Source organism: Mercurialis annua, linkage group LG7 (genome assembly GCF_937616625.2).
Source record: "Mercurialis annua linkage group LG7, ddMerAnnu1.2, whole genome shotgun sequence".
NCBI classification, from domain to species: Eukaryota; Viridiplantae; Streptophyta; class Magnoliopsida; order Malpighiales; family Euphorbiaceae; genus Mercurialis; species Mercurialis annua.
The window spans coordinates 5,351,229-5,368,549 of NC_065576.1; the positions used below are offsets into that span (position 1 = coordinate 5,351,229).

The following is a 17,321-nucleotide window of genomic DNA, read 5'->3' on the forward strand; positions in this document are numbered from 1 at the left end:
TGAAACTAAAAAACAAGTAGTAACCAAAAAGGATCATTGATCAAATATATAAAAAGAAGCAAATTTGAGACTAATAGATTGAAAATGACATAATTTAATCTGTCAAAAGAACATTAATCCTTCATTTTGTGCACCAAAAACTTGACTAATAACAAGAATTACAACAAAATTTCTTGAAAATTAAATTTCCTAAATTTCAACTACTTAATTAATCACTACATACTAATACTAAGAATTAACAGACCTAACATTATAAATCTCCAGCTTCCATGGAATCATTCCTATCTCTAGCTGAGAAGAAATCTGCAATGAAGAAAACCTGAAACAAGAATATATTTTACATCAAGTTACTAAAACACATAATTAAGGACTTAAATATCAGTTTGCCGCGTAAAATTGTACGTAATGAACAATTTACACCATACTTAACTCTTTATATTTCAAATAGTCTCATACACTTGTTAATTTTTATTTATTACTCTAAATTTTGATAAACTAACCCAAGTTTTTGGTCAAACTAACCCTTACAGTTTTTTAAAGTGACAAATTCAAGGGATTAGTTGATAAAAATGTTAATTTTAAAATTAAATACCTAGCTAAGGTGACAAATTAATATTAACCAAAACAAAATTAGCCGAATTTATTGATCTACTTCTATTAGTTCAGTTAATTCGGTGGGTACGGTTTATTAATATTATTCTTTGTATTTTTATCGATATAACTAAATTAACTGACTAAAATTAATGTTTGATTTCATATTTTTAAGATTTTAGAAATTCAATTAATTCAACTCAGTCAATTTGGTCAGTTTGGTTAAAAAGATAAAATATTACAATGACTCCGGTTATGGATAATTCCATTCAATTTTAACCGAAACGACCAAATGTTCACCCTTTAAATCCAAATTAAAATTAAGCTATCAACAAGGTTTAAAATGGCAAAAATTAAAGAAAAAAAAAGCTTACTTGGGTCACTAATAATGAGCATAGCAGTTCCTCCAAAGCTACAAGTCCCACCATTTCTCTTATTCTTCTGATAATAGCTATTATAAGCAAACGAAGCATGAGCCACAACAGTATCAGGATAAAAACAATTTCCACGTGGCGTAATCTCAGAACAGTCAGCACCACCGTCCCCACAAGCATAATCCAACGCTTCTTGTAATGTCTCCGCCGGAACATTAGGTTTAGCCACACACCAAAGCTCCTGAGCCACCCCAACCTCCGGTGCCGGAGCTGTTGCTGGATTACAAGGCGGACAGTACCCGAATGGCCCTTCTGAAGGTGGGCCCACAAACGGCGGTGGCTGGTTTTCCGGCGAGAAAGGGAAATTAAACGGCGGTGGAGCAGAAGTTGGTTGAGATAGAGGAGGGTGAGGGTTTTTGGCTATGTTGGCTGGGACTGAAAATTCAATGGGGTGTTGCAATGAGGTTTCAATGAGGTTTCTAGTAGTTTTTATGAGTTGTTTTTGCTGATTTTGTTTGGTAACTATCAAATTAATCTTGTTGGGGTAAAAAGATTCAAACTTTTTGAGGGGTTTTGTTATAGAAGAGATAAAACTGAGAGATTCATCTGAAAAAGGTGAGAAATTTGAAGGAAGTTTTATAGAGTAAGTAGAATTTGTACCATGCAAAAATTGAAGTAAAGATTGAGTAAATTTCTCATCTTTTGGGTGAAAACAGTTGATATCAAACACTGTAGAAATTTTGATTTCTTTCTCCAAACCCCACCTAGTAAGTGAATAATAAATGTTTTTAAGAGATGGTAGTATCATTTTCATACCAAAGTTATGTTCTTGATGACAAAAACCATTGTTCCCCACTATAATAGTAGTAATTTTTGTGGCAGGAAAGTAAGCTAAAACATGGGTTTTAAGCCAATTTTCAGCCTTTAAAACACTGCTAGAAACTCCATTAAGATCATCATTGCTCACAGATATGGCTAGAGAGAGGCCTGAGTTAGACATTTCTTGAGAAACTTCAAGATTTGTGTCATGGAGGTGAAGTAGTTGAACATTTTCTTGACCTGCACCTGAAAAAAAAAACAAGGAAACAAATTTGAAAATGGAAAATAAACTAAATTGATAAAAAAAATACTCTATTTTTTCATTTTACAAATTTTTTTGGCTTACCAGAAAGACCCAGAAAGGAGAAGAGGAGGATGGTGAAGAGAAGAAACTCCATTTTCAACATTTTTGCAGATGGGCAGATGAAATGTTAATGTAAGAGGAAAAAGAAAAGCTCAGTGTGTAAAACGAAACCCTAGTCTGGTTTTTTCTTTTTGTTTCTGCAACTTTTGAACAGTGTACCTTACATTTAATAGAAGTTTTTGGGTTTTGAAGAGTGCAAAGGAAGCTAAAATTTTGTTAAGTAGTCTGATTAAAATTCATAATTTTGTAGCTGTTGTAACTTGTATTGTACCATTGGATGAAGAACTGTATTTTCAAACCAAAATATTGACCAATGCAGTGTGGTACAAGACCATATCAGCAGCAGCAAAACAACACTACTTAGAAAAATGTTGTGTTACACTATTATTAATCGGAAATTCTTATTCATATAGGATCACATTTTTTTAAAAAAAATAATAAACATTTTATTGTCAACAATTAGTATTTACTAAATGTAAATTTCTAAGGATTAATTATAAATTAGAATAAGTGTCAGATATATTAGTCACGTATAAATAATGTTCGTCAAAAGTAAAACGTGCTAATTGAATTCTGATTAGTTGAACATCAATCGCTCGTCTTCCGCATCATTTATTAAACATATATCAAATTTGAGAGAATTTTATAGATAAATTAAGTCTACCACGTCATATGTACACTAAGCCAATCATATTATAACACCTCATCAAAATAATCGCAAATTCTAATAAACATGTAATAAATTTGTTCAGATGATATTACAATTTCATTATTGTTTTAACGAAATGTTATAATATGATTGGTTTAGTTTACGAATCACGTAATCTGCCTAAGAATTTTTCAAATCTATTCTTTCCAACAAGCTTTACGTCTTCAAATATTTTTTAGAAGTATGTTTTTGTTATTTATAAGTTTTGAATGCAAGACCTTTTATACCTCAGTACCTTACTCTTGGTCTCTAAACCAATAAATCATCGGTAACATTCATATTTTTTAATCAGTCACTTTAACATAAATAAATTTCATAATTTAAAAATAATAAAGAAAATTATAAAAAAATAGAAAACATGCACCTATAGTGTGTGCTTGGGCACCAATATTTAGAGATGGGTTTCTCTCGGCGGGTCTCATTCTTGTGCAAGCCAAATGCAAAATATAGGGACGCGTGGAAGTGGAGCCAAAAGCACACAATGGTGTGGCCATTGTGAAATTTTATCGACAACATCAACACACAAACAAAGCTCAGATTCTGGCAATCTCCGCTAGGAATCCGAGCCTTTTTTGGCTTTTCTTGTCAGCTAATACGACGTCGTATTAACCTATTCGTTGCGTTTTGTCATTTCTGTTTGCAAGAAAAGGACCTCCATGCAAAAACAGTGGCCCCCATGATTTGAATAGGACGTTGGAAAAGAAAAGTGGTCTGATTTGTAGGGTCCCTAATTACTGTTGGGATATAGAGATAGTGTGGTCCAAGCTATCAGACGGCGGAGAAAATATGATGTGAGACGTCCTAACATACCCACGTGGCAGGGGATGATAAGTTGGCAACCTTTGACTGCCTTATCAAAATCATATTTATGGAAATAGCTGTATAGTGGTATTTCTGAATATAATTTAAAATAATAATATTTCTTGTTAATAATTTTAAAGTATTTGATAATTATAAGAAGAAAAAGCATGCATTTAGTAAAAACTTAAGCAAATGATCAATCTAGCCTTTGAAGTTGGAATCTATTAAATAATTTAATTTCAGCTATTTTAATTAAATAAAAATAATATTTTCAATTTTAGATTTATTAAAAAAATTAGGTCGTTTAAATCTTTAATTTTATTCATATTGTATAGTTTTATTTTTACGTGATTTAAAGTAAAAAAATATTTATAATTAATTAAAATAATTAAAGGTGAATTATTTAATTTTTTAATCACAAGTTGACATATCAAATTTATTATGTTTATATATAAGTGTTATATAAAGGACTAAGTGCCACTGCCACATGAAGAAGGACCACGGGAGACCATTAATGTTCCAACACTAAAAAAAATTGGAAGCATTGGTCAAGTGGGTAAACTTAATTTTGTTCTACTAAGAAATATTACTGCTGTTTTATACAATAAACTTTTTCAGCTATGTTAAAGAGGTTTCTAATTTTTAGTTTTTGTCTCTAAGTTAATTTGAATATCAAAATTGGTTTCACTTATAATATGCTAGCAAATAATAATGTAATTTAGCTTTAAGAGATTTCAACCCTCAACACTTACGGGCAGTCTGTCTATTTAAAATATGTCTAGCATTAACTTCCGTTAACCCCACTAACAATTAAAATAGAATATCTTTGACAAAAAAAATTAATAAAATCATAGAAACTGTTCTTTTTAAAATCAATTTATTTTTTATGTGACTAAACTAATTTTCACAGAGTGAAGTAATTATCATCCGTTGGATTGGGCTGCTATCATGAAATGTGGCCTGGCAGGTATATGTATCTAGATCAGCTCAAAACAATCAAGAGAAAAATACATATTTACCTAAAATACAAAAATAATATGTTAATATACATCAGCGCGGAAATCTTACAAAAAATACATCACGAATTTAAACCTTTTATTTTTTTACTCTCCTCACTTTTATAATTATAAATTTACTTCCACTATATAAGCTCATTAATTTCACTAACAACGAGGTTCCTTCCTTTTCTCTCTCAAATTTCTCTCTCTATTTTCTCTCTCTATTTTCTCACAGCTCGTTTTCAAGCTCTCTGTTTTGGAAAAATCTTCTCCGATTCTGCAAATTCTTAAATCCAGATCTCTGTAACAACTTCCAGATCTCGAAAAATAGTTCGTTCCTCATAATCTGCTCGAAAAACAGCTCGCTCTTGAAAAAACGGAGATTCTTGAAGGTAATTGACTATATTTGTGAATAAAATTGCTTTTTATATTATCTTCTTTTGATTATACGATTATAAAAATATGATGATATTTGAATTTTAACCTATAAGAAAAATCAATCTGATACTTATATGATATTGTGATGCAAATCTGATAATGTGATCCTCATCTGATAATCTGATACTCATATTGATGTTGTCTGATAATGTAATGTCATATGATTATCATATGAGTATCTGACAGTCTGATTATGACACAATGTGATTCTCAAATGATACTCTTGTGATAATTTGATATACTCATACTCATATGATAATGTGAAAAAAAAATACTTATATGATATTGTGATGCATATAATCTGATACTCATATGATAATGTGATAGTCATTGATACTATGAGTGTCATATGATAATCAGATAGTCATATTGAAGCTGTGAGTGTCATATGATTATCATATGACTATCTGACAGTCTGATTATCATATGAGTATCTGACAGTCTGATTATCATATGAGTATCTGACAGTCTGATTATCATATGACTATCTGACAAAAACTGATTATCATATGACTATCTGACAAAAAATGATTATCATATGACTATCTGAAAAACTGATTATCATAAGAGTATCTGACAAAACTGATTATCATATGAGTATCTGACAGTCTGATTATCATATGAGTATCTGACAGTCTGATTATCATATGAGTATCTGACAGTCTGATTATCATATGACTATCTGAAAAACTGATTATCATATGACTATCTGAAAAACTGATTATCATATGAGTATCTGACAGTCTGATTATCATATGACTATTTGAAAAAACTAATTATCATATGAGTATCTGACAGTCTGATTATCATATGAGTATCTGACAAAACTGATTATCATATGACTATCTGACAGTCTGATTATCATATGAGTATCTGACAAAAACTGATTATCATATGAGTATCTGACTATCTATCAGACTGTCAGATACTGTTATGATAATCAGACTATCAGATAGTCATATGATAATCAGATAGTCATATTGAAGCTGAGAGTGTCATATGATTATCATATGATTATCTGACAGTTATCATATGAGTATCTGACTATCTATCAGACTGTCAGATACTGTTATGATAATCAGACTGTCAGATAGTCATATGATAATCAGATAGTCATATTGAAGCTGTGAGTGTCATATGATAATGTCATATGATTATCATATGATAATCTGACAGTCTGATTATCATATGAGTATCTGACAGTCTGATTATCATATGAGTATCTGACAGTCTGATTATCATATGACTATCTGACAGTCTGATTATCATATGAGTATCTGACAGTCTGATTATCAGATGATACAGTATCATCAGATTATCATATGTTATTGTGATACACATATGATAATATTTCAACTGATAATCATCTGTTTATCATTTTCAGGATGGAATTTATCCAAGTACTAATGCAACATGATGGGCAATGGACTGAAGATGGAAAGTATACTGACATCAAAATGACAGGAATTTTATTGGAAATGAACTGCACATTCAATAGTTTTATCGAATTAGTATATCAAAGTTTGCAAGTTCAAGATACTGAAACTGAATTAGATATTCAATATCTAATCAGTGATGATTATCCTCCAGTCAAAATAGCAGATGAAAGAAGTCTCAGATTCTATATACAGTTAAAGAAGAGTGAACTTAACTTCACAAGATATCCAATCTGCATCATATTGAATAAATCTGCTTCTTTTTTGGAAACATCATCATCAGAAGCTGCAAACAATTCACTTCTTGTTCATGAAGACAATATAACGCAACTGGATGAACAAAACTCTAAAGAAACAGAAATGTCTTATTCAAATTTGGATATGATTGAATATGCAAATCTTCTCTGCACACTTCAAGAAAATCTTCCAGAAACAGATTTTGATGAAGATCATGTTGCAACCAATCAAGCAAATCAGAAAATAGAAGAAGGAGGTATATTCACAGATAAAGAAACATTAATATCAGAGATGAGCCTATATGGACTAAAAGAACACTTTCAGTTCAAGGTACATTTCAAATATTCTGATTTTGACATTTTATTATCATAACAGTTTCACAAAAAACTGATACTGTATATTATTAATAATTACAGGTCCAAAAATCATGCGCAAGACAGTACCGATTAAAATGCATAGATGACCATTGTGATTGGAAATTTTATGCCTCGAAAATTGGTCATACAAAAATGTTTCGGGTACGTAAGTTCAACAATTATCATACATGTTCTTTGGAGATGAGAATGGGAGACCTGAGGTTTGTCAGCTCAAAAACCATAGCAAAAATAATAAAGTCAAACTTGTTGGATATCAAGACAATTTACACACCTAATGACATAATCAGAGACATGAGAAATGATTATAGCATTAAATTGGATTACTGGAAAGCTTGGAAATGTCGAGAAATTGCACTAGAGCTTTTAAGAGGGAAACCAGAAAATTCATTTGGTCTACTACCGAGATATCTTCACATGGTGAAGCAAACAAATCCAGGATCAGTTGTAAGCTTACAAAGAAATGTGGATCATACTTTTCTTTATGCATTCATGTCACTTAATGCATCAATAAGTGGATGGAGTCACTGTATGCCTATTATGGTTGTTGATGCTACATTTTTGAAAGGACCATTTGGAGGTTCTCTGTTTTCAGCTTCAACTCTTGATGCAGCAGGTATGATTAATATCATTATCATCACGATATCATCATATTATCATTACAGTATCATTATAATATCATTACAGTATCATCGTAATATCATTATTTTATTTTGCTTCTTATTTTACAGGAAAAATCTTCCCTCTTGCCTTTTCAATAACAGATTCAGAAAATGATGCATCTTGGAATTGGTTTTTTAGACAAATCAAAACTGTTTTTGGTGTAAGGGAAGGAATGTGTATAATTTCAGACAGACATATGAGTATTAAAAATGCAATAGAAAGTGTTTTTGCTGGAGAAGTTCAACATGATATTTGCTTATATCATTTACTAAGTAACGTGAAAAGCAGATTTAAAAAGGATCAGAAGACAATTAAAGACCTGTTCAAAGCAGCAGCAAGAGCTTATACAAAGGAAGAATTCAATACTCATATGGCAGAAATGAGCAACGTAAATCCAGGAGTTACAGCTTATCTCAAAGATGCAGGTTTTGAAAGGTGGGCAGTTTCACATTCTGTGAACAAAAGATACAACATAATGACTTCAAATACTGCTGAGTCATTTAATGCAGCAGTAAATAGAGCACGAGAATTACCAGTTACGATGCTTATGGAATACTTGAGAAATTTGGTTCAAAGGTGGAGCTACAAGAACAGAAATATTGCTAAAGGAACCTTTACAAAATTGTCTTCAAAATATGATGCTGTCCTAAGGCAAAACTATTTAGATTCACTCAAAATAGAGGTACGGATTCATTCTTATCACAGTTAGAAATATTTTCATCTTATCATGCTATTATCAGTTTATTATCATTCTATTATCATATGCTATTATCAGTTTATTATCATTCTATTATCATATGCTATTATCTTTTAATATTTTTGACATTATCACATGTATATCAGGTAGAGCCATCTAATGATGACATATACACTGTTACTGAAAATGGTGATACCTCTACTGTTAACATCAAGGAAAAATCTTGTACATGCAACAGATATCAAGAAGAAATGATCCCATGTAAACATGCTGCTGCTGTATTAAACTACAAACATCAAGACCCAACTGAATATTGCTCAAAGTACTTCACAAATGAAGCAATGCTTGCTACATATGCACAAACTGTATACCCAGTTCCTAAAGAAGAAACATGGGAAGTCACTGCAGAGGTTGAGGATATCATTGTCTTACCTCCTATAGGGAGAACTAAGCCAGGAAGACCAAAAAAGAGAAGAATAAAAGGAGCAGAAGAACAAAAGAATCAAAACAAGTGCAGCAGATGTGGATATTATGGACATAATCGTAAAACTTGTAAAAATATTCCAAAAAACAGATAGAAAACTGTGATTTGAGATTTTCAATAGTACTATTTTTCAATAAATAAAAAAATATCATTCAATATCTGATGGAGTAATATAATGTTATTATCATAATATTATCATTACATTATCATCTTATTATCAACCATATATCATTATGATAAAATATTATCATATGTTTATCATCTAAGTATTAAAATATATAAAATCAGATAATCATAAATTTGATAACAGTAACGTATAATTATCATATGAGTCACAATAAACCAAACATCTGATAAATGGACAACAGTTTATTATCATTTATGAATGTTATTATCATAATATTATCATTACATTATCATCTTATTATCAACCATATACAAATATTATAAAATATTATCATATGTTAATCATTAAAATATATAAAAATCATCTAAATATTAAACATACAATTATCATATGAGTCACAGTAAACCAAACATTTGATAATGAACAAACAGTTTATCATCATTTATGTATCACAAACTTATCATCTCATTATCATAAAACTGATCAAACAATTGTCATTACATCATAATAAAAGTCATTAACAGTAAAAAAAATCTACACAACCATTTTTTTTTACAGAATAACAAAATGAAACGCCTAAACCAAAAACTAAAACATTAACATTCATTTGATATATATCCACTCTTGATCTTCCACCTTCCATAAATGTACAGATTTGCTGCATATCGCTCACGAACAACACTACAACTGATTTGTCTCGGAATAGCCTTCCCTTCTATCAAGTATTCAGCAAAAGCTGCAACGTAAACGCCACAATCTCTGCATTGTGGTATAATAATTATGAAACTATCTCATTAAATCACTATTTCAAAAAAATATAAAAAAGACCAAAAGATAGAGACTTACGCATCCTCTTGAACAGGAAGGTTGTTAACATAAGCTACAACGAATGGATCAGTTTTTTTCTTGCCCATATAATAAACAGATTTGAAGTCGATGTCCCTTCGATCATAAAATCCAACAGTATCCAATAGAAATGGGATCAATGTTGCATATGCATTCATAGCAATAGCAGTATGCTTGTCATAGAGCTCACTCCTGCGAGAGTTGTAGATAAAAAAAGTCCTATATTCAAAACTGAGCTTAGCAAGAATCCAATGATCCTGATTTTCACCATCAACTTTAAGATGAACTGGGAACAGTACATTCTTCACATCTCCCCAAGCCCTCTTATAAACACCATCTTCACCAACAATGATATTATACAATTCAGAGAACTGCGGTATTTCAGTCACGCCAACCTCCTTATAGATTAAATACCCATTCTGCACATACTGGTCAAAGAAATTTGCACATGTACTGTAACCATTGTTCAGAAACAAACACTTCTTCCTCAAATATGCAAACAGGCAGTCAATATGCTGAAAATAAAATAATAAAACAAACCAATTAATAATAGAAGTATCATAAAAACATTTATGATCATAAAAACACATATTATCATAATGTTATAATTAGATTATCATAATGTTATCAGAAAACATTATCTCATTATTTTATCCACTGTTTTCATCACCAGTGATTATCATAATGTTATCAATCTATATTATCATATTGTTATCCAAATAATGATACACTTACACTTGAATCCAAATAAGCTCCAGGTGTATGAAGCTTGAAAAAGAAATCTTTCACACGAATTTCCTCTCCGCCAAGCCTTATAACTGGTTTTAAAATTTTATAGTTTGGATAATAAATTTCATGGCTACAAAAATTCAAAAAAATTGTGTTAAATACACAACAAGATAAAAAAAATATACATATTAAAATAAGAAAATGACAGAAAGCTTACTGTTCTGTTTTCCTCTTGTATGTGCCAACACAAATCCAATCATTAAATTCAGAAAGCCATGCTTGATTACACATATCAGACACACTTTCTAGGAGCAACGGATTGCGATTTACAAACACCAAACCAACTGATTTAACCTTTTCAGGTTTGTCTAAGTTTCGAACTTTTTCCAGTAAAGCAAAAGATGGAATTGCCCAACTTTTTACATTTGTCAACGTTGTCTCCTTTTTCAAATTTTCACTAGCTTTCCTTGTGGGAAGCTGTTACAATACGAAAACAAAACATTGCATTATCATTACAATATCAAAAAATATTACATCTAATTAAAAATAAAATAAATTTAAAAACATTACTTTCAATCTCCTTCTTGGAGGAGCAGTAACTGTTTTAACTTGTATATCTTGTTCAGCAATGACATTCTCTTCTTTTATAACTGTTTTTTTAGGAACCTTATTTCATAAAACAGAAGGTTCAGTTAACTTATCTTGCATAAATAATTGAAAAATAAACAAAACCTAAATTTAATAAATACCTCATTCGAAATCCAGGTAGACAAAGATGCCACAATAGAAGATACTTGTAGCTCACAAGCAGCAAGACCATCCATCTCAGTATCAGAATTATCATCCACTTTCTTCTCTAAAGTTGTCTTTGCAACATCTAAATCTGATTGCTCAACAGGAGGTGTCATAAACTCATCACTACAGACTTCACCAAGCATCTCAAGTTCAACTTCAATTTGTTTGTGCATATCAGTTTTTTCACCAGCAGCACTACAAACATTCTGTTACATAAAAAATAATCAAAAATATTTCATATTATCATAATAGTATCATATAGTATCATATAATTATCATGACACACTCAATGCATAAAAAAATTACATTATCATAACAGTATCAAAACATATTATCATATAATTATCATTATCATAACAGTATCACATAAATGTAAAAAATAAGACATTATCATGTAATTATCATTATCATAACAGTATCACATAAATGTAAAAAATCAGCTCATATAAACACCATATTATCAATACAGTATCAATTAAAAAATAATAAAATTACATTATCATAACAGTATAAAGATAATACATTATCATTACAGTATCATGTAATTAACTTACAAGTAGCCATACAACTCAAAAAATAAAAAAAAGAACAGTATCATTACAATATCATAAAAAAGGAAGAGAGCAAAAAATTAACAAACTTGTATGCTTATACCTCCAAGTCAGATTCCTTTTCTTTTAAACTCAATTGTTCCTTGTCTGGAACACCATCAGTACTAATAGACTGCTCAGTTGCAACGGAATCCAGAGCTTCGTTAATATTCTTATCCTGCACCATCAGCTCAACAGCAGTAACATTCTCAGCCTGCTCCAACGGCTCAACGAAATTGACATTGTCGACCTGCTCCAACGGCTCAACAGAATTAAAATTCTCAGCCTGATTAATATCATCAGCTACATTTACATTCTCAGCATCCCCAATTACATCCCTTTTTTGAACTAAATCAGCATCCTCAATTTCTTCTGTTATGTCAGGTAACTCAGCCTCCTTAACTACATCAAATTTATCAGTACACTGACTAGGATTGCTATCAAAAAAAGCATCCACATCAAAATTCCTCTCTGAATCATCAGCAATAGAATCAACTTCTGCCACAGCTTCTCCCACATCTTCAGCCACATCTTCTACACCACAATCATCAATTTCAGGATTATCATTGGACAAGGATTTCACTTCCTCAACATTTACCTCAGCATCAAACTAATAGCAGAAAAAGATTAATTAGTAAAATGTACAGTTAATTATAAAGAAATCAACAACAATAAAAAAAATACCTTTCCTCCAACTGATTCAGAAACAGGTACAACATTTTCATTATTTAAAATCGCAGCACTCTCCTTAAAAACCTTATGACTCACATCATCATCACTCACAGTTTCCTCCGATGAGCCACTGTTATTCTCATTAACAGTCTGCAAAAATGAAAATTAATCAAATTAATAATTAGAATAATGCATATTATTAAAATATATATAAAAATATTTACCTCAGAATCACCGTCAGAAGAATATATCAGTTCTTCTACAGTATCAGCCTATATTAAACAATGATTATATAATTATAAATAAAAAAGATTATCATAAAAGTATCATCATATTCTCATTAATTAAAAACATTATCATGAACATATAAGCCATTAACAAAACAGCAAAACACAACTCATGAAAAAGCATAAAAATAACAGTACAATTAAGTATTATCATAGAGGTATCATTGCAATGCTAACAATAAATATGTAATATTAAAACAGTAACAGTTTTATGCAAAAATGTTATCATTCAATTATCATACAATTATCATATTATCAGATTATCATCACATTATCAGATGAGCATCAAAATATCATATAAGTATCAGTATTTTCACATTATTATACAGTTATCATAATATACTATTATCGTAATGTTATTATAAAAACACATACCTTTCCAGATTTGTCATCAAAAATATCACTCAATTGATTTTCTTCAAAACTAACCACAGAAGCACAAATGCGCTTTCGAACGTCACACTCCACATCAGAATAATCAGCCTTGTTATCAAAAATTAGTGCTTTCAATTCATGGACAAATTTAATACAAGCAGACCTTGCCACTTCCAATATTTTATCTTCAGAATCAGAAGCAGAAGTTCTTGCTCGCTTCACAACTTGACCTTGATAATTTAGTCCAGTAACAATAAGTTGACTTGACTCAAACTCATTTGCTACAATATTTGAAAGCACTGAGACCTATAAAAAATAAAAAAATAATTAGCTCACAAATAACACACAAATCAATAAAAGAAAAAAAGTTAAATAAGAATCATAATACCTTTTCAGTTCCATCATCAAAAACCTGAAAATCAAAGTTCTGCATTTTCTTAATATCCTTCGGACTCCAACGCAGTAATCGAGGATAAACAGCAGCATTGCTCAAAGTACACAAATACTCAGGCACAGAAACCAATGTTTCATAAAACCAAAACTGAATAGCATGCGGAAAACCATACAAACGATAGAAAGCAGATTGACTTGATGCATTATGTTTAGTCCACAGCTTGTTCTTAGTAGACTGAACAAATAACTGGAATGAATATTTTCCCCATGGAAAATCATCATAATCAGGGCAGTCAAGCAAGTGAATGAACCGATCGTCAACCAAAGTAGTTCCAAGATGACCCAATAAAAAACACTGAACCATGTAAAGCTTTGCAAACTTTACAGCATCTTCATCATTCTCCCACACAGCCTCTTTAAATTTCGCTTCAATAACCTGACGGGTAATCTTGCTCACATCACCAAAATATTTATTAAAAAAGTTACTGTCCTTAAAATGACCAGAAAACCTTGACTCATCACCAACACAAACAAGTCCACTAACAAGACCAAACTCATATAGACTGAATCGCATATTCTGCGAACCGTAATGAAACCAAAGCTCTGACAAATTGCTGTGATGAACTTCCCTTAAAAGTATGGCATGTATGAGTCTAAGACTCAGTACATCTTTGTCAAGTTCTAGAAAGACACCAAACCTACTGTTCTTGAACGTTGCTAACTGATCTTCACTAAGCTTCGATTTAATATGTTTCAGCACTGCATTCTGTGAAGCATTTCCAACTTTACCGACAAATCGATCCTTTGGACCAAGTAACAAATCAAATGTCTGCAATAAACACAAATGCAAAGAGTATTATAAATGGTATCATAATGTTATCAGTTATACAAAAATATTATTATAAAAAAAACATCATTATCATCATGGTATCATACTGTCATAAAATTGTCATCAGTTATACAAAGAGTATTTAAAAACATCATAAGAGTATCAACAGAAAACAAATATTTTATATTATCATCATATTATCAAACAACTGAACACATACAAGTTGCACAACATTATCACAAAAAATGACATATTATCATAATATTATCAGTATACACATTTATACTAATATAACGCTATCATCATGTTATCATCAACTTATCATCATGTTATCATCAACTTATCATCATGTTATAATCATATTATCATTCGATTATCAGTACACTTACCATCATGGTATCATACTGTCATAAAATTGTCATCAGTTATACAAAAACTATTAAAAACATCATAAGAGTATCAACATAAAAGCAATATTTTATATTATCATCATATTATCAAATAACTGAACACATACAACTACCAGAAAAAAACAACACTCTCAAAATGACATACTATTATCATAAGAGTATCAACAGAAACAAATATTTTATATTATCATCATATTACCAAACAACTGAACACATACAAGTTGCACAATATTATCACAAAAAGCATATTATCATAATATTATCAGTATACACATTTATACTAACATAACGCTATCATCATGTTATCATCAACTTGTCATCATGTTATAATCATATTATCATTCGATTATCAGTACAATTAATCAAAAAAATACCTGAAATGAATCATTCTTATCCAAATTATCAGTACCAAGCCTTTTCCTCTTAATATCTCTTTTAGGTACCACAAAATTTGCTTTCCTTTTTCCAGCAACAGACTTCTGCACAGATTTTGATTTCTTTATTGCTTTCTTCTCTATTTTAGGAGCAACAGGTTTACTACCAATAGTCTTTTTCCTCAAACTCATACGGACCGGAGAATCAGAAGCTTCCTCCATTTCTTTAGGAGCAATGTCAGGATTCTTCAATTGAATCAAGAATTCCGATAATGTTTGATCAAAATCAGTATCAGACATAATGTATAATAAAAACTGGAGATAAAAAGTATAAAAAAACAAAATCAGTGATAATAACTAACAAAATATCAAATAATTGTACATGCATTAACAGATTCACAAATTTTTAATACAAAATCATTTGCAATTCATATTGTAAGATAAAAAAAACTAATAAAATCATAAAAAAAACACAATCCTACATCTAACACAACAAAAATTAAGATATAACAAAAGCATAACCGTTAAAAATAAAAAAAAATTAGAGAAATCACTCACCGATGAACAATGCAGATGATAGAGCAGTAACAATGGAAGATACAACAATCAAAAAACGATACAGTGAAGAGCAAATAATCAGAAAACACAAAGAGTGAAATAGAACGAGAACGAGAGAGAATAGAAGAGAAGAGAAAAGAGGGAAACAGGAAATAATGAGCAATAACTGCCCTAAGAGTATAAAAGAAAACTTTTAAATAAAACGGCGTAAAATAATAATGAAACAGCGCAAATATAATTAAAAATGACACGTGGGAGTAAATACACAAATAACAATAAAAGAGGAAGTATTTTTTATATCTTTTAATAAGGGAGGTAATCTATATAAATATTTTCAAAATTGGAGTGTATTCCCTAATTTTCTCAACAATCAAAGGGATGCCATCAGGCTTTTGGCCCAATGGTGAAATATTCAAATTGACTGAACTGATCAAACAAATAAAAATTCTTTATTTTTTATTTTTTTTATTTTAACAGGACTGGCAAAACTATCAACTTATTTAGTTTGATTTGGTTTTAAAGTTAATTTATTAAATCGGTTTGATTTCAGTCAATTTTTTTATTCGATCCGTTGGCTTTTAAATTTCGATTGGCCAACTAATTTAGTTTTAAGATAAACCAAACCAACTGAATGTTTAATCTATTCACATACATAATTTATAGGTTTTTTCAATTTTAGCATAACTGGCCAAACTATCAACATATTTAGTTTGATTTGATTTTAAATTTAATTTATTAAATCGGTTTGATTTCAGTCAATTTTTTTATTCGATCGGTTGGTTTTGAAGTTTCGATTGACCAACTAATTTAGTTTTAAGATAAACCAAACCGATCGAATGTTCACTCTATTCACAAACATACTTTATGGATTTTGAATACAAATATCTACATGAGTATATCTATTTTATATCTAGGTGGATACTTTATAGTGAATATGATAAATTGATTTGCTATTTGTTTATATGCAAGTCATGGTTTTTCTTTTCGATCTTCAACATCACTAATTTTTTTTATATTTTAGTTTCAGTCAATTTTTTATTTGATCGGTTGGCCTTGAGGTTTCAGTCGACCAACTAATTCAGTTTTAAGATAAACCAAACTGACTGAATGTTCACTCTATTCACATACATAATTTATTGATTTTGATATACAAATTTCTACATGAGTATATCTATTTTATATCTAGGTGGATAGTTTATAGTAGTGAATATAAGAAATTGAGTTGCTATTTGTTTGATAAGCAAGTCATGATTTTTTTTCGATCTTCAACATACTCTAATTTTTTTAAATATATTTTTAATGTTTTATCTCACTAAATTTCAGTCAATTATTGTGTGAAAAACTTATCTTT

At 30.1% G+C, this 17,321-nt stretch overlaps 3 protein-coding genes across 3 annotated transcripts; 1 reads left to right on the top strand and 2 right to left on the bottom strand.

The window, feature by feature from the left end:
• Positions 1-63: 63 nt before the first annotated feature.
• Positions 64-2,236, bottom strand: LOC126657780 (glucan endo-1,3-beta-glucosidase 13). Its single transcript, XM_050352553.2, has 3 exons — positions 2,131-2,236; positions 966-2,030; positions 64-319 (listed from the first exon to the last, which is right to left on the bottom strand). Exons 1-3 carry the CDS (start codon positions 2,189-2,191, stop codon positions 288-290), a joined length of 1,158 nt encoding a protein of 385 aa, XP_050208510.1. The 5' UTR covers positions 2,192-2,236; the 3' UTR covers positions 64-287.
• A 4,264-nt stretch (positions 2,237-6,500) lies between these two features.
• LOC126656685 (uncharacterized) lies at positions 6,501-9,079 on the top strand. The gene is made up of 4 exons (XM_050351294.1): positions 6,501-7,097; positions 7,184-7,757; positions 7,873-8,486; positions 8,648-9,079. Exons 1-4 carry the CDS (start codon positions 6,501-6,503, stop codon positions 9,077-9,079), a joined length of 2,217 nt encoding a protein of 738 aa, XP_050207251.1.
• Positions 9,080-11,940: 2,861 nt separating this feature from the next.
• On the bottom strand, positions 11,941-16,043 carry LOC126655644 (uncharacterized). The gene is made up of 6 exons (XM_050349886.2): positions 15,413-16,043; positions 13,795-14,628; positions 13,407-13,712; positions 12,969-13,016; positions 12,757-12,894; positions 11,941-12,682 (listed from the first exon to the last, which is right to left on the bottom strand). The coding sequence occupies exons 1-6, from the start codon at positions 15,710-15,712 to the stop codon at positions 12,131-12,133; spliced, it is 2,178 nt and encodes a 725-aa protein (XP_050205843.1). The 5' UTR covers positions 15,713-16,043; the 3' UTR covers positions 11,941-12,130.
• Between the last annotated feature and the right edge of the window lie 1,278 nt (positions 16,044-17,321).